The sequence below is a fragment of the Panicum hallii genome, chromosome 9 (assembly GCF_002211085.1).
Source record: "Panicum hallii strain FIL2 chromosome 9, PHallii_v3.1, whole genome shotgun sequence".
Lineage (NCBI taxonomy): Eukaryota > Viridiplantae > Streptophyta > Magnoliopsida > Poales > Poaceae > Panicum > Panicum hallii.
Window position 1 is genome coordinate 2,299,253 of NC_038050.1, and position 25,715 is coordinate 2,324,967.

Here is a 25,715-nt window from a genome sequence, read left to right on the forward strand (position 1 = left end):
CCTCCCCCAATTCTCCCTGCCCTCGTGGCTGGCTGGCCTTCCTGCCTGCAACCCTCACCAACCAAATTTTCTGAGGCCCAGGTCGCGTGCAGCCTCAGCCTTGTGTTTGGAAAACCTCGGCCGTCAGCGCCACCGCTCGCGACACGCGGAGGCCACCCGTTGGCCGGCCATGGTCCCGGCGAGGGGAAACGGGAATTCCCGGGGGCTGCCCCTTGTGTCATCGGCGCGTCCACGGCGAGGGTCGTTACCGGCTGGTTCGGCGGACCTGAAACAGAAGATGGGACGCAACTTGGCAGGTTCCGGGACGACGCCACGGCAGGGGCAGGTCGCTGTGCGCGGCGGGGCTTGTGCTTTCGGGTCGTAGCCGGCCGGCGTGGCGACGACTTGGAGCACGGGATTCCTGATTCCGGGGCCAAGACGTGCACGGTGCACGCTGGGTTTCTTGCACGAACGAGCAAGCTCTCGACGTGGTCAAGGCTGCAAACGTACGAGATCGAGCACGAGCATGGACTCCAAGGTCGTCCGAACAGAGCAGCGAGCAAGGAAGCAACGAACGGATGGCGACCTATAGGGTTTCCGGGGAAATCGACCTATAGGGTGCCCAGGCACGTAAAACAAAACTTAATAGATTTTTTACAATCAAAGGGAGAAAACCCTTACTGCGAGGAGGTGGCTGTCAGGGCCAAAGGGCAACTCCACCTTTTCCCTGTGCAGCGCTACCCAAAACCCGCCTCTTCCGTCGGGCCTCGCATTGTCAGGGTAGCCTGGCAGATCGGCCAGCGTCTCCGATGTGCCAGCCTTTGGCCCGGTGATCCAGTACCTGAGCAACTTGCACGGTCCGATCAGCGCAACCACGAGGTGAGTCCTGTCGGCGCTCATGGCGAGGCCGTTAGGGTACGTGATGCCGGACTGCAACACGGTGACGCGGTCCGTGCTCGGGTAGTATTTCATGAGGCGGCCGGTCGAGTCCCCGGCGTTAGTACATTGGATCGGCTGCTGCGCGATTAGATTAGAAAATGTTGTGTACTGGTTCTTTAAACCGAGTGAGAGAGAGAGAGGGATAAGGGGCACGGAATATACCTTCGTGCCCTTGCGTCGCAGCCGATGTAGCCGTACCCGCCATGATCGTGCAGCGCAGGAGCTCGCGGTGGCCGAGGGTGTGGTCGCGTCCGTGGGTTCGGGGTCGAGGCGAAGGCGCAGAAGATGGCTGGAGGTGCTTCCCGTCGCTACTACGCTCACTTTAGATCGGCTAGGGTTGCAATGTCCGGTGGGGTGGCGGCGGCGGTGATTCTCGTATCGTGTGCCGCTGGCCCCCACCTGTCCTTTATAGCGCAGCGCGACGGGGGCCCACCAGCTAGGAATGAGCTAGGGCGCCCCCGATCAGGGCGCATAGGTGACGAGGCCCATTAGGATCCGATGGTCTAGAGAGATCAAAACTAACAGTCTCCCCCTTGATCTCACCTTGTATTTTTCTTTTTCTTTTACTTTTTCGCGTTTCGTCATAGATTTGTGTATAGAGCATGCCTCATCGTCACGATCATCAGTCGATAGATTTAGCAGCTACAATTCACGCTTCCATTCAGAGACAGATTTTTTTAACCTTTTGGCCCTTGTAGTCCAAAGATCACAGGCTATCCCTTAGCCCCATGCCGGCTACGTGTTCCTTGAACACGCTGGTGGTAAGCCTTTCGTTAGCGGATCCGCAAGCATTTTTACTGTACTTATATACTCGAGATTTATAATCTGATCTCGGACTTTATCTTTCACAACATAATATTTTATATCTATGTGTTTGGCAGCACCACTTGTCTTTTTGTTGTGTGCATACATTACTGTGGGCTCATTATCGCAGTACAACTGTAATGGTTTAGATATATCATCAACCATTCTCAGACCGGGTATGAACTTCTTTAGCCAGTTCACCTGCCCTGTAGCCTCATAACATGCAACAAACTCGGCATACATTGTGGATGATGTAGTGACGGTTTGTTTACAACTTTTCCACGATATTGCTCCCCCGGCAAGGGTGAACACATATCCTGATGTGGATTTTCTGTCATCTCCTACATAATCAGAGTCTGAGTATCCTACGATACGCGGAGATTCTGTTTTTCTGTATGTTAACATGAGGCCTTTGGTTCCTTGCAAATAGCGCAAAACCTTCTTTACTAACTTTCAGTGTTCTTGTCCTGAATTACTCTGGAATCTGCCAAGCAATCCGGTGACGTAAGCTATATCAGGGCGTGTGCACACTTGTGCATACTTCCCACAGCAGAAGCATATGGTACCATTTTCATTTGATCAATTTCATATTGAGTCTTGGGGCATTGAAATTCCCCATATCTGTCGCCCTTAACTATAGGTGCAGGTGAGGCACTGCATTTATGCATGTTAAATTTCTTTAGCACCTTTTCTATATATATCTTTTGAGACAGTCCTAATACCCCTTTCAATCTGTCTCGATGAATCTCGATTCCTAGAATGAATCTAGCTTCACCAAGATCTTTCATCTCGAAATGCGAGGATAAAATCGTTTTCATTTCTAGTAGCAGACTGACGTCACTACTCGCCAGTAGGATGTCATCCACATACAGGATTAGGAAGATATACTTCCCATTCTTGAACTTTGCGTAAACACAATTGTCCTCAACATTTTCTTTGAACCCGAATTCTTTTATTATTTTATCGAACTTCAAGTACCACTGTCTTGAAGCTTGCTTTAGCCCATAAATCGATTTCTTCAAACGGCATCCCAATTTTTCTTTACCTTCCACGACAAAACCTTTCGGCTGTGCCATGTAGACGGTTTCATCTAAGTGCCCATTCAGGAATGTTGTCTTCACATCCATCTGATGTAATTCTAGGTCATAATGTGCCACAAGAGCCATTATAATTCTGAAAGAATCTTTACATGAGACTGGAGAGAAAGTCTCATTGTAATCAATTCCTTCTCTTTGTGTGTATCCTTTTGCCACGAGCCGTGCTTTAAATTTATCTATATTCCCTCGGAAGTCATATTTGGTTTTGTAGACCCATTTGCAGCTTACTGTTTTGGCTCCTTTAGGAATTTTCTCTAAGTCCCACACTTTGTTGGTACTCATCGATTTTATTTCGTCTTTCATGGCATCAAGCCATTTTGATGAGTATTCACTTCTCATTGTAATCAATTCCTTCTCTTTGTGTGTATCCTTTTGCCACGAGCCGTGCTTTAAATTTATCTATATTCCCTCGGGAGTCATATTTGGTTTTGTAGACCCATTTGCAGCTTACTGTTTTGGCTCCTTTAGGAATTTTCTCTAAGTCCCACACTTTGTTGGTACTCATCGATTTTATTTCGTCTTTCATGGCATCAAGCCATTTTGATGAGTATTCACTTCTCATGGCTTCTTCAAATGAGGTGGGATCATCCTCCATTTGAATTTCTTCGCTATTATAGACTTCATAGTCGTTAGAAATAGCGGGCTTTCTTATTCTTTGAGGTCTCCCATGAGTCTGAGCTTGCGGTGCCTCATCTATTTGGGGCTGCTGTTGCTCCCCTTCTTGTGTGGCATTGGGTTCGTCAGGAGCCTAATGAATAGGTTCCACTTCCTCATTCACCGTTACCACAGGAGGAGCCACTACAGATGTTGGCATCGCAGTGACTTGCACTGGCGGTGCAGATACAGTGGGCAGCGAGAAGAAAGAATCCTGAATCACGAGATTGTGTGTATACACCCGCTTCTCTTCAAGATCAACCTTCCTAGCTGTGCCGCTCCCCCGGATCATTTGATCTTCAAGGAAGACTGTGTGTCTCGTTTCTATAAATTTTGTGGATCTGTCTGGGCAGTAGAAACGAAAACCCTTTGACCTTTCTGGATAGCCAATGAAATGGCAAGATACTGTTTTGGAGTCTAGTTTTGCAATGGTCGGGTTAAATACTTTTGCCTCAGCAGGACTCCCCCACACCTGTAGATGATTCAATGAGGGTACTCTACCTGTCCACATCTCATACAGTGTTTTCGACACCGATTTACTAGGGACTCTATTGAGAATATGAATGGCAGTTTTCAAGGCCTCCATCCATAAATTCACTGGCAACATAGAGTAGCTGATCATGCTTCGCACCATATCCATTAGGGTACGATTACGTCTCTCAGCCACTCCGTTCTGCTGAGGTTCGCCCGGCATCGAGTACTGGGAAACTATGCCTTGCTCCATCAGGAACTTCGCAAAAAGTCCTGCAACTTGGCCATACGGGGTATGTCGACCGTAGTATTCCCCTCCACGATCAGATCTTACGATTTTAATCTTTAAATCGTGTTGATTTTCTATTTCAGCTTTGAATATTTTAAATTTATCCAATGCCTCAGATCTTTCTTTAATTGGATAAATGTATCCATAACGGGAATAATCACCAGTGAATGTTATGAACGAGTCATAGCCATCCACACTCTTTACATTGAACGGATCACAGATATCTGTGTGAATTATCTCCAATACACCTGTGCTCCTCTTAGCATTTTTCTTTATTTTCTTTACGAATTTTTGTTTTATGCATTCAATGCAATGTTCTAAGTCAGAAAACTCTAATGGAGGAAGAATTTCATTTTTAATTAATCTCTCTATTCTCCCCCTCGAAATATGGCCTAATCGACAGTGCCATAATTTCGACGACGCATCTTGAGTTCTCTTCCGTTTTCTATTCGCGAGTGTAGACGTGAATACATTCGCATTGTTATCGTATACGGAATTCACACTTTCGCGTAACGATATCAAATAAAGATCATTCTTTCTGAATGCAATGGAAATAACTGTATCATTACATTCGATCAAACACCTGCCATCTCCAAATAGACAGGAATAACCATCTTTATCCAGGCAAGACACACTAATTAAGTTTCTGTGTAAAGAAGGTACATATAAAACATCTCTAAGAACTATAATAAAGCCAGTGTCGAGTTCCAAATGAACGTCTCCCACTGCTTCAACGTCTGCTTGGGCTCCATTTGCCACTCTAACTTGCTTTTCGTTTCTTTGAGTGGTTCTCGTCGAATGGAATCCCTGCAATGAATTTGCAACATGAATAGTTGCTCCTGAATCAATCCACCAAGTGGTTTTTGAATATTCTATATACAAGAATTCATTTACAAATGAAATAATGTTCTCAGCTCTCTTTTCCATGATCATCTTTAAATATCGGTGACAGTTTTTCTTGTAGTGACCCCTTTCTTTGCAGTAGAGACACTGATCCTTCTCTACTAGAGCCTGTCCTTCTTGAGGTCTGTGTTGATGAGAGCCTTTGCCTTTAGAAGAGGATGAAGAAGAAGATGAAAAATTGTCTTTGTAATTGGCATTCTTCTTCTTATTCACGTAGTTTAAAGATCCACCAGTGGTGGATTTTATCCTTTCCTTCTCCTGAACACACATCGCAATGGTCTTTTCTATGTCCCAAGTATGTGGTTGGGTGTTATAATTGACAACAAATGTGTCAAATTCTTTGGGCAACAAAGCAAAAACCAAATGGACAATGTGATCCTCCTTGAAGGCAAGGTCCAATGACTTAAGCTTGTTATTCTGGTTGACCATGCGATGAATGTGTTCCCTGATGCCACCACCATTGTATCTTTCTGAGACCAGTTGTTTAATTAACTGGGTTGCATAAGGCTTTGAAGAACCAGTGTACTGGTTCTTTAATTTCTCAAGATACTCTGTGACAGTGGCACAATCTGTGATTGAGCCCATAATTGCAGGCTCAATCGTGTTCTTTACCACTGCCAAGCACTTCTTGTTGGCAGAGAACCATTTTGCATAAAGCCTCTCATAGTCTGCTCTTGCTTTCTTATAAGAAAGCTCTATTTGCTTCCAAGAAGCATCTATGTCTGTGTCCTGTCTCACAGGAGGCACAGGTTCTGTGGGAGTCGGTGTAGTTAGGACCCAATCCAATTCACCCATGATGAAGTATAGGTCCAGCTTTGTGTACCATTCATTATAATTGTCTCCCTTTAATATAGGAATATCATTGATGGAAATCATCATTGATAATCCTCCTGAAAAATATTCATGAGTGGTGAAAATATTAAAATAAAGTCAAATGAATTATTGCATATGTAAAAAATACGACATGGTCGGAATTTAAAATATGCAATAACCTTGGTATTAAATCTAAAACACCGTTGGGTAGAGTTAGAGTTAATACTTGAAAATTATCTGTTAAAAGATTAAGGCATAAGCTCCTTTTGTATTAAATCTAAAATACGGTTGGGCATAAATAGAAATAATACATAAAAAATATCTATCAAAGGATGATACAGTAGTAATTGCAATATTGTCATTGTTAACGTTGGTCAAAAAATAATAATATTACAAGCCAAAAAATTATCTATTTGCCTTGTGAATTTAAATTCTCCCGTTGGTTCAAATTTAAATGACAAGACATGAAAGCATGAGAAAATAAAACTATTTAATCTTTGCAGCGGAAAAACTTTAATTCTATCAAATTTATGCCTAAATTTGTCTTTTATAAGCAGTGCATCAAAGTTCAATCAAGTTTGAATTTGAAATGCATCAAATTCAATCAAAATTCTATTGAAAAGTGCTTCTGAAGTTGAAAGAAAATGCACAGCTCTTTTCTGTTGGATCAGCCCAGCATGGAGCCGGGCTCACGCGCGCGATCCTACTCACCCCCGCGCACGCGCTAGCGGCTTCGGGTGAGACAACCTGGGCCCGGGCCGCGTTTTCCCTTCCCCGCCTGGGCCTAAAGTAGCCCAATGATGCGCGGCTCGACCGCAACCGTCCGATCAAGATCAACGGCTGCGCGTGGATTTCGGCCGATCAAAAACCCTCTCGCGCTCACCCACGCTAACCGTAGCTCATTCTTCTCCCCCGATCCCCCGGCGCCTTCCTCTTCCCACCCGAGCACGCGAGTGAGTGGCGACCGGCGGCGACCGAGCGAGCGGCGCCACATTGAGCCCCCTCGCCGGCGCGCGCGTTCACCGCAAGGTGAGCGCGCCGCCGTCGAGCGGCATCGCCGTGGTGCCCGGATCCGTGGCGCGGCGAGCGGCCCTGAGGCGGCTCGTGCGGTCTCTGTCCGCGCGAGGCCCAAGGCCTCGCGGGATCTGGTCGGCGCGCCGGCGTCCCGTGCACGCCGACGGTGGGCGGCGCAAGGAGAAACCAGGTAAGTGCCCCTTTGACCGCCGCCCCTCTTCTGTTTGTGAGCTAGGGTTAGGGTTAGGGTTCCTGCGCGCTTGATCTAGGGTTTTATGGGGTCTTTTCTCTCGGGTTTCTTTGGATTCTTTGCTCTGTGATCTCCAAAATCTAATCAACGCTAGGTGATTAGGCATCTGATACCATTGTTAGTACATTGGATCGGCTATTGCGCGATTAGATTAGAAGATGTTGTGTACTGGTTCTTTAAACCGAGTGAGAGAGAGAGAGGGGGGGAGAAGGGGCACGGAGTATACCTTCGTGCCCTTGCGTCGCAGCCGATGTAGCCGTGCCCGCCATGATCGTGCAGCGCAGGAGCTCGCGGTGGCCGAGGGTGTGGTCGCGTCCGTGGGCTCGGGGTCGAGGCGAAGGCGCGGAAGATGGCTGGAGGTGCTTCCCGTCGCTACTACGCTCACTTTAGATCGGCTAGAGTTGCAATTTCCGGTGGGGTGGCGGCGGCGGTGATTCTCGTATTGTGTGCCGCTGGCCCCCACCTGTCCTTTATAACGCAGCGCGACGGGGGCCCACCAGCTAGGAACGAGCTGGGGCGCCCCCGATCAGGGCGCATAGGTGAGGAGGCCCATTAGGATCCGATGGCCTAAAGAGATCAAAACTAACACCCGGTGGCCATCACCCTCTCGTGCTGCGACCGCGGGTAGTTCATAACACCTCCCCGGTGGCTTGGTCGACGTCGACGCCGTTGGTGAAGCGGAGCGGCGCGCCATCGGCCGCCGCGGCCACCACGGTCGCCTCGCCGCCGCCCGGGCCGACGCGCATCAGCCCCTTGTACGCGTCCGCGATGTAGAGGTTCCCGGACCCGTGGTGGAAGCGCAGGCCCAGCGGGCGGCCGCACCTGCTCTCCGTGACCTCCGCCGGCCGGGTCCTGGACGCCGTGCAGGCCTTGGCGTTGTAACCCGGGCCGTACGCGTACGTCAACCAGCGGCGCGCCTGGCCGTTCCACCTGAGGACGCGGCCGTAGGAGACGCCGCTGTAAGGACCGGCGCCGGCGCCGTCGAACGCGACGCTCTCCGGGCCACGCAGCAGCGAGCCGCGGAGCGGCAGGTGCAGGCTCCGGCTGCCGTCGATGCTGTCCGTTTCGGGGACGGGGCGTGCAGCGGCGCACGGCAGCAGGAGGACCAGCAGCACGACGGCGGCGAGCAACGAGATCGCCGGCGTCAGAAGCTTCTTCGCCGTGGTGATCCCCAGGATTACTCTGATTACGTGGGCGCTGCCTCGCGGATGTTTGGTTTTGGGGACCGGTTTTGGTTGAGAAGCGCAGGGTGCCTCTGCCTTTTATGGCGGCCTGGCTGCTACATGCTTTCCGATTCGGAGGCCGTCGTGTCAGGCCCTCCGATTCCGAGTTACTACTGGGCCCTCCGATTCGGATACGGATTACTAGCCGCAATGCTCTTCTCCAATTCAGCTCGCCTTTGTGCTTTAGAATCAGCCACTTCGCGAACAAGAAGAACAAGTTCGCCATCCCGAACCCCTGCAAGGCCCGGTCCGACAACCTCCAGACCACAGTGCTACTTCCGCATCAAGCAAGCATTGATAAATCCAAATTAAGGAGGCCATATACAAAACTACGAAAAAACAACAACCAGCCAAAGTGCGGGGAACAAACAAACATCAGCGATGGCTCAGATTATGCTAGATTAAAGGCACAGCGAATATAGGCTGAATATAAGGGCACAACACACCTGTAGCACGAAGGCAACTAAAACGGAATCTGTCCACAATTTAAGCATCCAACACCAATTATGTAACCGCCACCAAAAGCTTTCAGAATGGAAGACGAATCATGAGATAATTATGTAGCATTCACCAACAGTAGTGGCATAGTACCATAATCCAAAACTTGACAGAAAATTGCAACATCCAGGCAAAGCAAAACCCAAAGTTGACTCCCACAGTTCTTAACTATAATATAGAAAGTGCATTAGACAACTCCCGACGAGTAGGAACTCTTTACTCCAACATCCTAAGCCTCTACTGTCTCAACTGGGGCCTCAAGCATAAGACCCTTGGTAGGCTTTGCCAGGAGGTCAGTGAACTCCTGGAAAGGAGTCCTGCTGAACTTGGTCTCCCTCCAGAACTCAGGTGTAAGGAAACCGTAGGTCTTCATCAGGCAGTCGAAGGTTGCCTATACATAACCAAATTAAACAATTACCAACAAGAATAAATGAATTAAATGGCACAGGATATATCTTGATATACAAAGACAAGTTGGGAATATAACCCCAGGATAAAGTTAATCTAGTTCTAATAATTATGGACTTGCAAACTAAGAATATAAAGACAAACATATCCCATACAAGGTATCCTGAATGTCAACAGAGACACCCCCACCAGCATAAAGTTAGTTTTGCATAACTCCAGAAGTCAATAAACTCAAAATGCTATTTTCAGCATGTACAATCTCCTAGGAAAGTAGAAACCCAATAATTGAAATTGCATCATGTCTAGTACATGGAATTGTGGACTAGAACCATAACCCGAATTATGCTTAATCATAGAAGCACTGTTAAAATTGTCTGTTGTAATTTACTAATTACAATAACAAATTATCATAGCACACATAGTGAGCATGCAACTACTAGCACTAAAACTACTGCAACTACAAGCAACAAATTCTGAAGTATTCAGTTTACAGATCCTATCCAATGAAGTGACAGTACAAGAGTCATCCACTACACATTGTAAACAACTCAGCATAAAACAACCACTTCCAGGTACATGCTGAAAAAACATATCAATCTGTACAATATTGAAACATCAACACTACTATCTTAGTCATGAGGTGCTAGCATTGCAAATGCATCGCATCGTATTAGCATTACACTACAATATGCGGATCTTAGAGTACCTTCACGAAGTTGCCAAGAGTCTTGGTGGAGCCACGGGACGAGGTGAAGACATCCTCAATGCCAGCGAACTGCAGCACCTTCTTGGGAACGCGCGCGGCGACGATGCCGGAACCCCTGGGCGCGGGCACCATGCGCACGGTGACGGACCCGCACTTGCCGGTGACCTTGCAGGGCACGGTGTGCGGCTGACCGATCTTGTTACCCCAGTACCCCCTCCTGACGGGCACGACGGAGAGCTTGGCGAGGATGATGGCGCCGCGAATGGCGGTGGCCACCTCCTTGGCGCACTTGACGCCGAGCCCGACGTGGCCGTCGTTGTCGCCGACGACGACGAAGGCCTTGAAGCGGGTGCGCTGCCCGGCGCGGGTCTGCTTCTGCACGGGCGTGATCTTCATGACCTCGTCCTTGAGCCCCGGGACGAGGGTCTCCACGATCTGGTGCTCCTTGACGGGGAGCGAGTGCAGGTAGATCTCCTCGATCTTGTTGATCTTGTTCTCCTTCACGAGGCGACCAAGCTTAGTGACGGGGACCCACTTCTCCTCCTCCTGGCGCGGCCCGCGCCGGCCACCACGGCGCCCGCCACGGTCGCCGCGGCCGCCGCGGCCGAAGCCCCGGCCGAACCCGCCGCGCTCGCCACCGCGCTCTCCGCCGCGCTCCGCCATGGCTGGGTGAAGGGTGGGGGCTGCGGCGCTCCGGTGAGGGAGGGGGATGAGGGTTTGGGTGCTGCGGCGGCGCGAAGAGTGGCCGAGCAGAAGGGGATGAGGTATTTATCTGGACGTGGTGGAGCTAGGGTTTTGAGGATACGGTGCAGTGGAGGCCGTGGGCTGATACATGGGCCAGGAATGCATTTTAGAGGCCCGGTTTTTGTCATCAAGCTTCCGAGTTTGCTGGCCCATGCACAAACCCGGCGCGTCGGCTAGATCGGCTCGATAATAACCAGGCCTCTCTCCTGCTGGCTGCTTCTGTCGCCACGAGCCCACAACCCTGGGCCGGGAAGCAAGTTCTGGGCTGCGGCTGCCGCCCGAACCGAATGGATGAAAGGGGATCTAAACAGAAAAAACCGCATGGCATTTCCGTCCCTTGATTTCTCCCACGACGAACAAAAAAATCAGTTCAGGGAAGCAGGCAGTTAGCATCTGTACCCAGCTAGCCCTGTAAATAGAGAGGCGTGGCCTCGCTTGAGAGCACGCAGCAGCCCCAAGCCATTCTCTCATCGTTCTCCTCGCGCCCTTCCTCCTACACCATCGGCACCATGAAGCTTTTCGCCGCCGCCTGCTTCGTCCTCCTCCTCAACAGTAAGCGAGCAAATCAGTATTAGCACTGTTGGTTAAGTTAGCAGTAGCATTAGCATCGTTGTAGCGCATGCAAAATGCTCATGGCATGTGTTGCATCATCTGCGTATGCAGTCGCAGGCCGTGTGGCGGAGGCCCGTGCGGTGGCCGGGGACGTGGCGACCAGCGGCGCCATCACCGTCGTCATCACCATCACCTCCCGCGGGCCAAGCGGGCGCACAAGCTGTTCGTGTTCGGGGACGACTTCGCCGACAACGGCAACAGCGCCTCGGATCCGGGGTTGGGCTCTGTCTCCCGCGCGTGGCGCTACCCCTTCGGCAAGTCGGAACGAAGCCGCCCACGGCAGGAAGCCCACAGGCCGCTTCTCCGACGGGCTGGTGCAGTCCGACTTCCTGGCCAAGATCATGGGGCACAGCGAGTCCCCTCCGCCCTACACGGGTGACAGCGACAACTGGGACGACGGCATCGACGCCTCCGGCATGAACTTCGCCGTCGCTGAAGCCGGCGCGCTGGAGGCGCCGTCGGGCGTGCTCAAGCTCCGCGCGCAGGTCCAGCAGCTCAGGGACCTGGTCAGGGACGGCCTGGTCGATGACCGGGACTTCACCGACTCGGTGGCGCTCGTCGCCTACTCCGGCAACGACTAGGAAAGTGCCAACTACTTCGACTACTTCGTACGCGAGCCAGCATCATGCATCCGATCTCATCTTTTATTTGTAATATATATAAACATATTTCATCTTAATTGTCTATGCAAGTGCATACGCAGAATCTGAACGATCTGGTGGCGAAGGTGGTGGACGAGCTGGCGTGGTGTCGCAGCTGCAGGACCTGGGCGTGTCCAAGGTGATCGTGAACAACGTGCCCCCGTTCGGGTGCTCGCCGTGGCTGGCCAAGGCGTCGAACTACAGCTCCTGCGACGACGACGGCAACGTGAGCTCCGACGAGCACAACACGGCGCTCCGGGACCGGCTGGGCGGCGAGGAGGGCGTGATGGTGCTGGACGTGAACAGCATCATCACCAACCTGGTGGCGCCCAAGGAAGGGTCGGTGCTGTACGAGAGGCAGTTCGCGGAGCGCCTGCGCCCCTGCTCCGAGGCCGCCGGCGAGGAGGGCGGCTACTGCGGCCGCGACGGCGGCTACTCGCTCTGCAACCGCCCGGAGGAGTACTTCTTCTGGGACGTGGTGCACCCCACGCACGCCGGGTGGAGGGCCGTCATGCAGCTGCTCCAGGGGCCAATCATGGCGTTCCTGGGCATCTCGGACCTCGAGCACTTCTGATCGCTCGGCCGGCCGATCATTTCCTCCATGGAATAATAATACAATGGACGATCGAAGACTAGCTAGCTAGTTTGGATTTGGTAGTTTGTTAGTTTGGAATAATTCTTCGTCGTTTAAGTATGCTTGTTGTAATTGGTTAGTTTTAGTTAGCTAGCTATGGGGATAGAATAGATCCTGTTAGTCTTCGGTTTGGTACCCATCTCCCAAGTGCTGCTGTTGCTGCAACCTGCAAGATTATTGGTCTTAGGTTTGTCTTTGAGACGAGATATATCCTGCAGTTCATCATATGAGCAACCTTAAACATGCTGCTTAATTTACCATCAGTACGAAGCTAAGCATAGGTTTGTTTTTTTCCCTTCTGAGAGAGAGGAAGCTAAGCAAGTTATAACAGTATAGCAAGATCGAGGTAGATCCTAAAATTCGTTCGGGAGGATCCTGGTGGCTATAACGTTTTCTGTTTCTCATTCTCATCATCGCAACAAACCAAAACGCTTGGACGAACCGAGGAAATGAGTAGAAGGAACTTGTAGAAGTGCCGCCGCCGCCGCCGCCGCGGTCTGCGGCTGCAGGGCTTCAAACGGATGACTGGATGGGTGAGCCACGAGAGCTATGGCGAACGGAGTCCTCGGTTGCGTGTCGCGCTTGTGGGTGGCAGTAGCTCCACCCAGCGTGCACACACACCTTCGCTCGAATCCTCCTGTGACGACTCACCAAGTGGCAGCGTGGGCACTACCGGCCGGCAAGCTCAGCGTCGATCGTGGCCATCTGCAGCAGAACGCATCCGCCATCCTCACGGAGGAACGCTGCTCTGATTGAATTCACGATGGCATTTCTGCTTCAGGAATCCGGAGGAACGAACAAGATAGGCATCTCAATTGGAAGCGAATAAGATAAGCAACCGAATTCCACAAAGATTACATTACATTCCCCGCCAGGCATGCACAAGTTCTTCAGAACGCGGTCAGAGAGGTACTAGTAGTTCCCAGTTCTCACAATCCACCATGCCAAATTACCAACAGAGAAACACACGCCGGCAGATCGCCGGAGCTCCCACGACCCATCAGTCCGACCAGCGAGAGCCAAATCCGCCCACTACGCCTTGACGGGGAGGGGCACGACCTTGACCTGATCCAGCACGGGGCCGCACAGTGAGACGCCGTCGCTGACCTTGGTGTGGTAGTAGGAGCTGTAGAAGGTGAGCCGGGTCCGGGCGCCGCTCGCCACGAACCTGAAGCTCGCCGCCTTGAACGCGCCCTTCCCCGCGGACTCGAACGGCACCTTCTGCGTCACGTTGCCGGCGAAGGCCTCCACCAGCATGGACCCGTGGCAGCCGTTCTGGGCGTCGCCGACGGCGAAGGACAGGTTGTAGGCGCGGCTGGGCACGGTGCGGATCACTTGCGCGATGGCGCTCTCGCGGCCGGCCACCAGCTCCACCGCGTACTGCCCCGCGGGGACCGAGAAGTGGCCCGCGTCGATGAACCGCACCGCCTTGAGCGACTCGATGATCCACCCGGGGAGCGGGGACGTCGTGTCCTTCTGCTTCGGCGGCAGGAGGACGCCCACCGACGAGTTCTTCAGCACCTGCGGCCCGATCTCGAAGCCGGGGTTCTTGATCAGGTTGTCTGCATAGATGGCAAGCACGGCATTGTTTCGTCAGATCACCGGCGGCGCCATTCGAGCTCTTGAAGAAGAAAAGGAGATGCATTCCGGGCAAATCTCTCACCTTTGGTCGGGTACGGCGTGGGCAGCTCCTTGATGGCGACGGCGTCGAGCAGCGGGCCGCACGCGGCGTCCTCCTGCACGCCGGGGTTGGCGAACGTGACCTGCGCCACGGGGGTGGAGGCGCGGAAGCCCCAGGCCCAGGTGTCGGCGGACGCGCCGCTGTAGAGCGTGCGGACGGCGATGTCGGCGGGGGCCGAGAGCGACGGCACCACCGCGATGCGCAGGTTCTCGTCCTGCGCGCAGGTGCGCGTCGCCGCGAACGTGAGCGCGTAGAGCGCCCCGGGGCGCACCGTCACGTTCTGCGACGCGGACGCGCGGCTGCCGAGGCGGAGCGCGTGCACGCCGTGCGGCACCGCGAAGAACATGCCAGTCGGCTGCGGACCGCCGGAGACGTACTCGACGTGGCCGCGCAGCGTCCACCCCGGCAGCGAGTGGCGGCCCACGATGAGGGTCTTGTTCAGCTTCCTCGGCGCCGTCTCGAAGTTGCCATTGATGAGCAGGCCTGCGCTAGCACGCAAATCGTGAAGAAAAAAATCAGATCTTTTGCTGCTTACTCTTCTAATCTTGAAAAACAATCACAGCATTTTGGCCTTTTGGGACGATGCAAGAACAGGAAAACCCAAATATTAACTGATGGATAGAGAAAGGTAAACAGAGTGATGAATTAAAATGTAGTACTCCTAGAACAGTTTGTAGTCCTGCACAAACATCTGTGAAGGTAAAGCTTGCTAGTCTTAAATCCTGCGTGCAAGAATAGAACAGCGAAAGAACTAGAAAAAGAAATGGAGCAACAAACTTAGCCCATTCTCTGTTTCCTCTACAGAGATCAAACCTATACAGATCTAAAAGAATCCAGACAATGGCGGCGACAGGCGACGGCAGACACAAGATTGTCGAGGATAAACAGAGTGAGATGAGAAGTCAGGCGGCGCTGTTACCTTCAGCGTCTTGAGCGTGACGAGGTGCAGGGGCCGGCGGCGGTGCACTGACGGCGAGCGTGGCGACAGCCGCGGAGGAGGACGAGGAGGAGGAGACGGAGAGGACCAGAAGCAGCAGCATTCCCCATGGAAGCTCCATTGCCAAGCTCTGCTCAGTTGTGCTCTCTTTCGCTTTCCCCTTGGCTTCTTCCGTTCCCCGGGAGCTGCCCCCCGCTTCCTCCTTTTAACGAAAAGAAAGGACAACTTCAGTAAAGACCTCCTCCGTTTGGATTTTGGCAAATGCACCCGCGTTCCGCGTTCCGCGTTCGTAAGGTGGTGAAAACAACTGGCCTAAAGGAATGCCAGCGGCTTGTTTGGATCCATTGCAGGTATACTTAACCAGTCAATACGAGTTGTAACTGATTAAAACAGATCAACTAATAATGGAACAGCTTTTATAATCCAGCTACGCAGATAGTAAGTACTTCATTAACGTTTTAAAACAGCTATTCCTTGGACTAAGAAAAATAAATACTCAAGGGCACAAAATAAACATCAACCACCACTGCCCCAGCATCCCATTTCAAATTTTGTTTGAGAGGTTGCAGTGCCACAGAGGGCATAATAGACAATTACATTTCAAAAACAACAATCCAGAACCTCCATAATCCATGGATCAAACAACACCAGCTTTTAACTATCCGGTCTTTTATTAGCTCTATATCTATCAGCCAGTTTTTTTACTAGCTGTATCTACCATCCAGGTTTTTGTTAGCTTTAGCTATGAGCTACATAAATACAGATGTTTGGATCTATATTACTTCTAAAAATAATAAGAAACTGGGCAATAAAAGCTAGCGTTATATGGGACCATTCAACAAAAGATGACACATAAGACTTGCCATGTTGCAATGTACAGGTGTACACGTTCTAAGACGGTAAAGAATATGCATTAATACAGTCTCTTAGGAATATGATGAGATGGGTGGCTACACGAGTTCTGCAAAGTTTTTGTGCTAGCTTTTCGAACATCCAACACCACAATATAGTTAGATTATGTACTGAAGTTCCATTTTTGTTGCATTTCTTTTTATAAGCACCTAGATCAGATCAGATCTGAGCTATGCATGTACTAGTAGAACTTAAAAGACTACGAAAAAACACGCGTTACGAAACTTTCATCGAAGAGTAAAACGCTTAGGTTCTAGTATAACCGTCAGTAAAAAAAGAACTGACTTAAATTCCCAAAACCAAGGGTTGCTTTCGAAAACGCAAGAAGCTGGAGGGCCGAAAGACAGCTAACAATCTTAACGCAAATTTCCGTCGTCCTGGCGACGTGCTGCGCTTGCGCAGACCGCGGGCGCAGACGACATTTACCGCCACCGCGCCACCCTACTGCTCGGCGAGGACAGGATCACAGGACATGGCACGCCAGAGAAGAGACTAGAGAGCGGTGGCGCTCGGCACTGCCGCTCAATAAATCTTTCACCGGTCCGTGCTACCACCACCTTGGCCATTGCCCATGCCCATGCACGAGTGAAAAGTGAAGGACTTGAAAGCCACAAACTAACCACAAAGCCTAGTTGTGTGCAGCACTTGTTAAGCTTCCTTCCAACATGGAGCAGCACAGTGCACAGAATGCGCTTGAGGAGTTGTGGATAGTGACGACGTGTTGTGTTGTGTGCTTCTCTGATTCTCTCGTTCCTGACAAGAACAAAGGAGAAACCGCTGCAAAACTTGCCTTGCGAGTTGCGAACACGTGATGCCCGTGAGGAGAGGCGTCTGTTACAGGGCGGGGCCACGGGTGCAATGCAGCGGCGCACGGGCCTGTACGTGGATCCGGGATCGCCTCCTGTCCAGGACCAGGAGCGAGCGATGAAGTAGAGCGCCTAGCGGCCAACTGCAACCGCGTCGACGGCGGCGTACACGGATACGGTCTGACCTAGCACTGCTGCATGGTTTCCCGCCATCTTTTCTGACGACGACGGCCCTGCCTCGGATGCTCCCCGAGGAGGCGCTGTGCGCGGTCGCGGTGCAGGAAAGGCGCGGCGGTGGGTGGTGGGGTCGCGACCAGCGGCTGGCTGCGTCCCCATTGGGCAGCAGCGATACTGATGACCGGCCAGAGCCCAGAGGTGGCGGTGCCGGCGGACCCACCGGTCTCTACGGAGAAAAGGACACGGCACGCGCGGCGGGAAGGAAGGAACAGGGGTCATCGTCCGTCGGGGTCAGGCACGGCCCCCGCGGCCAGGCACAGGGGCGGGGTGTCGGCCCCGCTGCCGCCGCGGCGCGCGGCCCGGCGCGCGTGGGCGCCCTGCCGCCGTCACCGCCCGTGCCATGTGACCATGCGCCCTCCCATCCCGCTCGTCGACTCGCCGGCCGGGCGGCGCCCGTGCGACCTCTCCCGGTCCCTCCTGCGTCCTTTACTCCCTCCAACCAACGCACGACAAACCTCAAACCCAGCGCGACGCCGCCGAGACTAAAGATGACAATGGGTGCCAAATATCCGCGTACCTGCGGATACCAAACCCGGTGGACGCGGATACCGGTCCGGATCTGTACCCGCGGATACTGGTGCGGGTACAACTCTAATCTCAACCGATATTTTCTAATGGGTTTCAAAAATTGATACTGAACCCGCAAACCCGCCAGACCCGCTGATATGTGGGCCCGAGTATCCTTATATATATACAACCTTTAGAGTTTCACTTCACCCAGCCGCCACCCCACCCAGCGGCTAGCGCCCCAGCCACCGCCCCTGCCCCCATCCCCACTGCCGCCGGCCATCCTCATCCCCGCCGCCGTCGTCGCCCATCCCCGCCACCACCGTCCCAATCCCCACTGCCGCCGGCCGCCGCCCGGTCGCCCCCCTCCCACCTCCTCGGCTCCTCCTACGCCGGCCAAGTTCCCGACCCAACGTCGGTCAAGCCTAGGCTCCCACGCCGGCCGTCCCCATCCCCGCCGCCGCCGGCCGTCACCCATCCCCACCGCCGGCCGCCGCCCCCCTCCTCGGCTCTTCCGCCGTCGCCCGGTCGCCCCCCTCCCTCCTTCTCGGCTCCTCCTGCGCCGGCTAAGCCCAGGACCCAGCTCCAGTCGAGCCCAGGCTCCCACGCCGGCCATCCCCATCCCCGCCGCTGCCGGCCATCTCCATCCCCGCCGCCGCCGCTCGCCGCCCCCCTCATCGGCTCTTCCGCCGTCGCTCGGTTGCCCCCCTCCCTCCTCCTCAGCTCCTCCTGCGCCGGCCAAGCCCAGGACCCAGCGCGCCGGCGACGCCCAGGCGCCCGTGCCCCCGGCCGCATGACACCCGCGCCCAGGTGCTCTTCGTCCAGCACATCCACAGGTAAGAAATTATGAACTCACCATGTAGATGCACAATATACTGAGAGAAATAGGCTAGATCTTATGGATTGGTTGATAGGCCAAATTTCAAAGTGTAACTGAATGGGGACTCAATAATTCATTCATGTACAGCAGATGTAGTTATTCATGTACAACAGATATGTAATACTTACCGAGCATCAAATATGTTTGGTCTTTTATCTGCAGCGCATTGAATCACTGATGTATACTAATCTGAACATGTTAATTGTTCTATAGTTGCAATGGCTAGTGCTCCTAGTAGCTCCCAAGTTCCAGGTTCCCAAGCATCAGGTGTTGTAGTAGCTGCAGCTGATACAATAGAAGATAATGTTGTGCACATTTCGGAGGGGGAGGAAGAAGCTCCTGATGCTCCTGGTAAAAAGAGGAAACTTTATTCTAAAGTGTGGAATGACTTCGTCCAAGTGTGTGTTGATGGAGAATGGAAGGCCAAATGCAATCATTGTGGCAAAAAAACTTTCAGCCGTCTCAAGGAATGATACAACCCATCTCAAATCTTGTCCTTTAAATAATAAGAAGCTAGGAGATAAAATTTAAAGTAATTTGCGGTTTGGAGCTACTGAAAAAGGGGCAATGACTATAGAAAACTATATGTTTGATCAAGAAGTAGTTAGGAAAGCTCTTTATTCTATGATTATATTGCATGAGTACCCACTGTCCATTGTTGACCATCATGGTTTTCATAAGTTTATTAGTGCTCTGCAACCTTTGTTTAAAATGGGTACTAGAAACACTATTAGAAGGGACATAATGCATTTCTATAAGTGTGAGAAAAGGAAAGCTAGGATATTCTTGTAAAGGACCAATTGCCGTGTTGCTGTTACAACTGACCTTTGGACAGCTGATAATAAAAAAAGAGGCTATATGGCTGTGACTGGATATTTTATTGATGACTCGTGGACACTTGAAAGCTGCATTTTGAGGTGATTATCTTTTTTTCATGAATTGTTGCTTGCTGTTCAGATTTCAAATTTCTATAAATTATGAACTTTACAACTGAACTATTTCTTTGTTATATGTAGATTTATGTATGTGCCATGCTCCCATACCGCTGAAGTTATTTGTGATGCATTGCACAAGTGCCTCCAGAGCTGGGTTATTGATCGGAGGGTATCAACCGTGACTCTTGACAACTGCAGCACCAATGATAGTGCGATGGCTTAATGGAGACAAGGCTTGGTGCAGCTAATATGCTTTTGAGAGGTAAATGGCTGCATATGCGGTGTTGCGCACACATTTTCAACCTCATCGTCAAAGATGGCATGGACGTCATTGCAAGTGCCGTTGCAAACATCCGAGACAGTATTGCTTATTGGGTTGCTACACCAAAGAGGTATGAAAAATTTGAGAAAACTGCTTTAGATGAAAATGTTGAATTGGTCAAGAAGTTGCAAAACTAGATGGAACTCAACCTATATCATGCTTAGAATTGCTACACCTATAGGAAGATTTTTGAATGCTTGGATGAGCTTGATAGGAACTATGTTTGTCCACCACCAAATGATTGGATATTTGCTAGTATAATTTGTGAGAAATTAGGATTATTCTATGACCTCACTGAGTTATTTTCCCTGACTAAATATGTGACAATCAACCTTTTTTTTCTAAAGTATGTGAGATTAAACTTAAGATCAAATCTTGGGAGCATGATGAGTATGAAACAATTAGGGAAATGTCTGCTACCATGGTAGAAAAGTATGACAAGTATTGGACTGATATACATGGTCTTATGGCTGTTGCTGTCATTCTTGATCCACGTCTTAAGATGACAATGTTACATGCTTGCTATATTGCTCTTTTTGTGAAGAGCATGCTGAAATTTATATGACAGAGGCCCATGAATTGCTATCTGATTTGATGAAACAATACAATGTTAAAGAACAAGACTTTGTTAGTACATCATCTAGTGGTGCTAGTTCTTCAGTTGACGTAGCTGGTGTGTTGTCTATTTTTAAAACCCTTGCTACAATAAGAAGACTACTAGCTTTGTTAGAAGTAAGAATGAGCTAGATCGCTATTTGGATGAAGAAACTCTTTCTCATGATGAGAATGAATATTTTGATATTCTTGGTTGGTGGAAGTTGGAGGGAACTCGGTACCCCACTTTGAGGCAAATTGCTCGTGACATCTTAGCTATTCCAATCACAGCAGTAGCTTCTGAATTAGCTTTTAATACTAGTGAAAGAGTTTTGAGTGAGCATCACAGTTGTCTTACTCCTAATATATTGGAAGCTTTGATGTGTGGCCAAAGTTGGCTTTGTCATACTCTCAAAGGTATTACTGTACTGTACTAGAATGTATTTTTGATATAAGACCTATAAACTATAGCTACTATTGTATGTGAAACTTGTTTGTAGATGACGGTGATGGAAGAGTCAATAGCTTCTGGTCATGTCTTGAATTCAAGAAGAAATGAAGGTAGATTCTTACATCACTACTGGTTATTCCGACTAATGAGTTCTAATATTTGCTTGGCTTAATTGGACTTTTATGTGATAATGGTTTTGAATACTGACTCTTGTTATAGTTGTATGCTTTTATTTCTGTTAATATATGATGTATCATATATTCATGTATGAGACTAGTTCATTTGTTTGCTCAGATTTATTTATTTTATTAAATAAATGATGTTTATTTGCTGCTGAAATATGATGTGTGCTTAATTTTCTAAAGCTTACGGGTGCACGGGTATGCCTGCAGGTTTGCGGATATCCTCGGATAGCGGTTACGAGCGTCGTTTCGTGCCCGTGGCAGGTTGCGGGCGCGGGTGCGGGCTCGAATTTTAGCACATGGGTACAGGTTTACAAAGTTAATATCCACGTGGATTTTACCTATTGCCATCTTTAGCCGAGACTAAACCCTAGGTGCCATAGCCTCAGCTTGTTCTTTCTGAAGCAACTCTCTAATAAAGCTGAATCTGTTTTTAAAATTGTTTAACCAAATGTGGGCATGCGAGAGAAGTTGGGCGACGCTACGATTTTCCACTTCTCCATTTCACCGGGTGTTTTGTGGATGAAGCTACAAGTAAAATACCAGTTTGACATCCAAGAAGCTGTGCCAAGAGGGTTTTGACTTTGGTGGGGGTGGGGACACGTGTCGATCTAGTAGTGGATAAAGTGGCCAGCCCTTTTGTTCGAACGGCCCACGGACCAGGCCAGCCTTTTTTTGTTGAAAACCTTGGGCCGAATACCCGGCGCCAGGGACGCAGAGGTCGGGCGGGGCCCAAGCCTGCCTGGCTGGGGGCAGCACGCGTCACGCGCGACACGTGAGCGCGAGAGCTCCCGCCTCTCCTTCCTCTCCTCGACCTCGCCCGCAGATCACACCGACGGCGTGACTCGTGAGATCGTTGCGGATTCGATCCCCTGCCCCTTCTTCTCCGGCGTGATCCCGCGTGCGCAGACACCACTACGGCCTGACGTCCAAGCCTATTCCCGTCGGCCTCACGGCATGGCACCGCTACAAAACCGGGGAGCAGACGACGGAGCTGATCCAAATGCGGCTGCGCGCGCCGGAGATGTTTCTTTCCGAGGGTCAGATATGTGATATCGGAGGAGATCATGTCGATCGACGACGGATCGGGGAGGCCATCATCCGGCCGGAGGGGGGGAGGTCAGCACTCAGCAGCAACTGACGTTAGCTAGCTACCTGCACACGCATGGCCGGACACATGCTCGCACGCCTCCACTCTTCCTCTCCCTGTACTAGTATATAATAAAGAAATGCGCTCCTCGCTCGCATACGCACAGGGCGTCTGCCAATCTACGCCAAGAACTCGATCGCTCCATCAGTCAAAAGCTACTGCACTCCGGACTCGTGTATCCTCATCAAGCTACTCTTCTTTCCTGCAATGAAACACGCTGCCCCCTCTATCAACCCTATATAATACTGTACCTTTTGCTACATTTTTTTTTTGGCACAACAAGATCATGGGGATGATGTCGAAGTCGGGGGCTTTGGACCTTGCTTCGAGCTTGGGAGGGTCGATCGCCAAGGGGCAAGTCAAGTCGGCCACCGAGCAGTATCGTCTCCTCCATTATCCTACCAACCTTTTGTTTTTTTGGCTGATTTCTTTTTCTATATTAATCTAATCTGCAAGCGTTGAGTTTTGATCTCAACTTAGCACCTATTTGGATGGGCTAACACCGGCATCCTTTTCTGAGTCTTCGCTAAAATTTAACCAACTATATTAGCACTTTTATTTGGATGAATTAGTGTTAAAGTTTAGCACTTTTAGATATTAGCATTTGGATCTAAACTCTTCTTACAAATTTATTAACAAACCATATCCTTAGGATCTGTTTGGATTGAATGCTAAACTTTAGCACCTATTAGCACTCATAGTTTTGCTAAAGTTTTTAAGTCTTGACTAAAGTTTAATCCGACATATTAGCACTTCTATTTGGACAAGCTAATACTGAAGTTTAGCACTTTTAAACATTAGCGCTTGGATCAAACACATCCTTATTCTTATTTCTTGAGCTTGCCTTCTGTAAACTTTAGCTGCATTTCAGTCGTCCTCGCACCTTGCACATTCTGATCGAGTGTGCTTACTTCCCGTCAGATATGAAGTACCACCATATTTACGGAGGTGAAGAAGAATCAAGGAAGTCAAATTACACTGATTTGGTACTCTTCATCCTTCATCCCAACATTCTTGGATCACTTGCTTCTATAAAGTTTATTAAAGTTTTCTGAATTCGGACTGAAGATCAAATACGCCAATTCCTACTGTGTGAATCAGGTAAACAAGTACTATGATCTTGCCACGAGCTTCTACGAATATGGATGGGGTGACTCATTCCATTTTGCTGGCAGGTCAACTACATACTACCTTGCTCTCTAATTAGTACTCACTGACAATAACACCATATATTTGTCTTAGTTCAGATGCTGACTTGTTTCTACATCACAATTGTGCTGCTAGTACTAACTTCCTTGTTTCAATTCCATGCTTATCCTTTAGATGGCATGAGGAAACTTTCCATGAAAGCATTAAGCGCCATCAGCATTTTATTGCCCTGCAACTGGGGCTCAAGAAGGGGATGAAGGTTGGCGACCAAACGGAATTCCTTTGCCATTATTTAAGCATAGAAGATGTTTACAGCAGTACTGTAGAACATGTGAAAAGAAAATTACATACAAAACAAAACTCTAGGGTACTTTAGAGCCTACACACTCTCTATCTCCTCTTTAAGTCTTTATTTCCTCACAGCCTTTAGCATATTGTCTGTGATAAGTTACTGATGTGCAGGTCCTGGACGTGGGATGTGGAATTGGGGGACCTTTAACAGAAATTGCCAGATTCAGGTAGTGACTGAAATATAATTTTTTCATTGCCCATTCAATTGATTAAGACATGAGAATCACACAGAGCATACATATGATTTTTTTTTCAATGCTATTTATTGTAGCTCAACGCTGGTAACTGAACTGAACAACAATGACTACCAGATGTCAAGGGGCAAGGTTTTTAATATTTGGTCACTTTATCTTTTCATGGAGTAGCATATTGATTAGCCCATAAAAATTGTTTGTTTGTTTGTCTGCAATGCAGGAGATCATTTTTTCAGCAGGACTGAGTGAGCATTGCGACTTCGTGAAGGTGCATTGGCATTCCTAGCTCTTTTATGGGTTTCTTTGGGTCATTACCTTTTGATGATCTTATGGACAGTGAGGAAGAAACAAGATCGGTTTATATATCTTCGATTTGTAATTGCAGGGGAACTTCATGGACATGCCAATCGCTGATAACACCTTTGATGCAGCCTATGCATTACAGGCGACATGCCATGCACCTGATGCGGTATGTCTCGCACCATACTTCTGTCAAAAGCCCAGTTTAAGTTTTCGCACAGACAGTGTTGCTCATGTATCTTCCTCCACTTGTATTACTTTCAGCGAGGTGCCTACAGTGAGGTCTACCGAGTGCTGAAACCTGGGAAGTATTTCGCACTAGATGAGTGGTGCATGACCGATCGGTTTGATCCAAACAACGGTAAACATTTGGCCATCAAGGCGGATATTGAGCTCGGCAATGGTCTGCCTGACATCCGTACCACTCACCAATGTGTCCAAGCTATGAAAGATGCAGGATTCGAGGTGCTGTGCTTGTTTCAGTATACACAAGCAATGAGCCTTTTACCAACAATGCAGCAAAGATCCAAGTGAAAGTATTTTATTTCATGCAGTAATGGTTTGTTTGTTTTCCTTTCTGCTACTGAAGATTATCTTTGCAAAGGATCTCGCCAAGGACCCTTGCCCTTGGTACCTGCCAATGGACCCTAGCCATTTCTCATGGACTAGCTTCCAATGCACCCGTCCCGGACGCTTCATCACCCGTGCAATTGTAATGCTAAAAGATTGTCCTTTAACGTAATTTGCTATTGAATTAGTTTTGCTCCTGAGACATTTATTCTGTACCAATCATCGTCCCTTTTCTTTTCTGTAGATCAAGACACTGGAGTTCCTTCATGTTGCACCAGCAGGCAGTATGAGAGTCTATCACTTCCTGCAGACTGCCTCTGAAGGTCTCCTAAAGGGTGGGCGGTAAGTCCTACAGTATTTTTCACCTCTTTCAGAGGAAGGCAACCCAGCTTCGTTCTATAGAGAGCAAGTGAATAACCAAATTTTACGCGATCTCAGGGAAGGGATCTTCACTGCGACTTTCTTCGTGCTGGGCCGCAAACCTACCTACCGGGGAGACTGAAATAGTAAACGGCGGCCTCTGACCTGAGTGGCAGGCATTGTTTAATGGAATGTTAATTTCGAGTATGTATCATTGTATGGTTCTGCTTACGCTTCTACGGTATAGAGTTGGGAAAAATTCGGGTGATGCTCTGCTTTCGGTTTGGCTGTTGCGTCGAAAATGCCGCATTGTTCAGAGTTCAGACACGAGCATTGTTCAGAGTTTGCATTGTTCGGTTGATGCTCTGCTTCCGGTTTGTCTGAACCTTGAGGACTTGTGGTAGCACAAGGCCAGCGCATGACGAGGGTAGCACTAAGGGAATTTGCAATTCAGATTTTTTTTTAGAGGACCCGGGACATTACGTACCTGGGATTTTATTTTCGTTTTTGTTTAAATT

At 49.8% G+C, this 25,715-nt stretch overlaps 4 protein-coding genes and 1 pseudogene across 4 annotated transcripts; 2 read left to right on the forward strand and 3 right to left on the reverse strand.

Moving 5' to 3' along the window:
* Positions 1-7,795: 7,795 nt before the first annotated feature.
* On the reverse strand, positions 7,796-8,662 carry LOC112875865 (annotated as a pseudogene).
* Positions 8,663-8,945: 283 nt separating this feature from the next.
* Positions 8,946-10,781, reverse strand: LOC112877785 (40S ribosomal protein S2-3-like). Its single transcript, XM_025942151.1, has 2 exons — positions 10,049-10,781; positions 8,946-9,325 (listed from the first exon to the last, which is right to left on the reverse strand). The coding sequence occupies exons 1-2, from the start codon at positions 10,709-10,711 to the stop codon at positions 9,164-9,166; spliced, it is 825 nt and encodes a 274-aa protein (XP_025797936.1). The 5' UTR covers positions 10,712-10,781; the 3' UTR covers positions 8,946-9,163.
* A 520-nt stretch (positions 10,782-11,301) lies between these two features.
* LOC112875881 (GDSL esterase/lipase At5g03600-like) lies at positions 11,302-12,619 on the forward strand. The gene is made up of 3 exons (XM_025939883.1): positions 11,302-11,344; positions 11,456-11,974; positions 12,108-12,619. Exons 1-3 carry the CDS (start codon positions 11,302-11,304, stop codon positions 12,617-12,619), a joined length of 1,074 nt encoding a protein of 357 aa, XP_025795668.1.
* An 850-nt stretch (positions 12,620-13,469) lies between these two features.
* LOC112876729 lies at positions 13,470-15,463 on the reverse strand. Its single transcript, XM_025940899.1, has 3 exons — positions 15,280-15,463; positions 14,343-14,843; positions 13,470-14,241 (listed from the first exon to the last, which is right to left on the reverse strand). Exons 1-3 carry the CDS (start codon positions 15,416-15,418, stop codon positions 13,712-13,714), a joined length of 1,170 nt encoding a protein of 389 aa, XP_025796684.1. The 5' UTR covers positions 15,419-15,463; the 3' UTR covers positions 13,470-13,711.
* Positions 15,464-22,445: 6,982 nt separating this feature from the next.
* LOC112877095 (cycloartenol-C-24-methyltransferase 1-like) lies at positions 22,446-25,597 on the forward strand. The gene is made up of 12 exons (XM_025941302.1): positions 22,446-22,656; positions 23,195-23,259; positions 23,375-23,448; positions 23,597-23,681; positions 23,885-23,940; positions 24,045-24,099; positions 24,188-24,235; positions 24,353-24,436; positions 24,532-24,732; positions 24,857-24,979; positions 25,082-25,179; positions 25,276-25,597. Exons 1-12 carry the CDS (start codon positions 22,560-22,562, stop codon positions 25,337-25,339), a joined length of 1,050 nt encoding a protein of 349 aa, XP_025797087.1. The 5' UTR covers positions 22,446-22,559; the 3' UTR covers positions 25,340-25,597.
* The last annotated feature ends 118 nt before the right edge of the window (positions 25,598-25,715 follow it).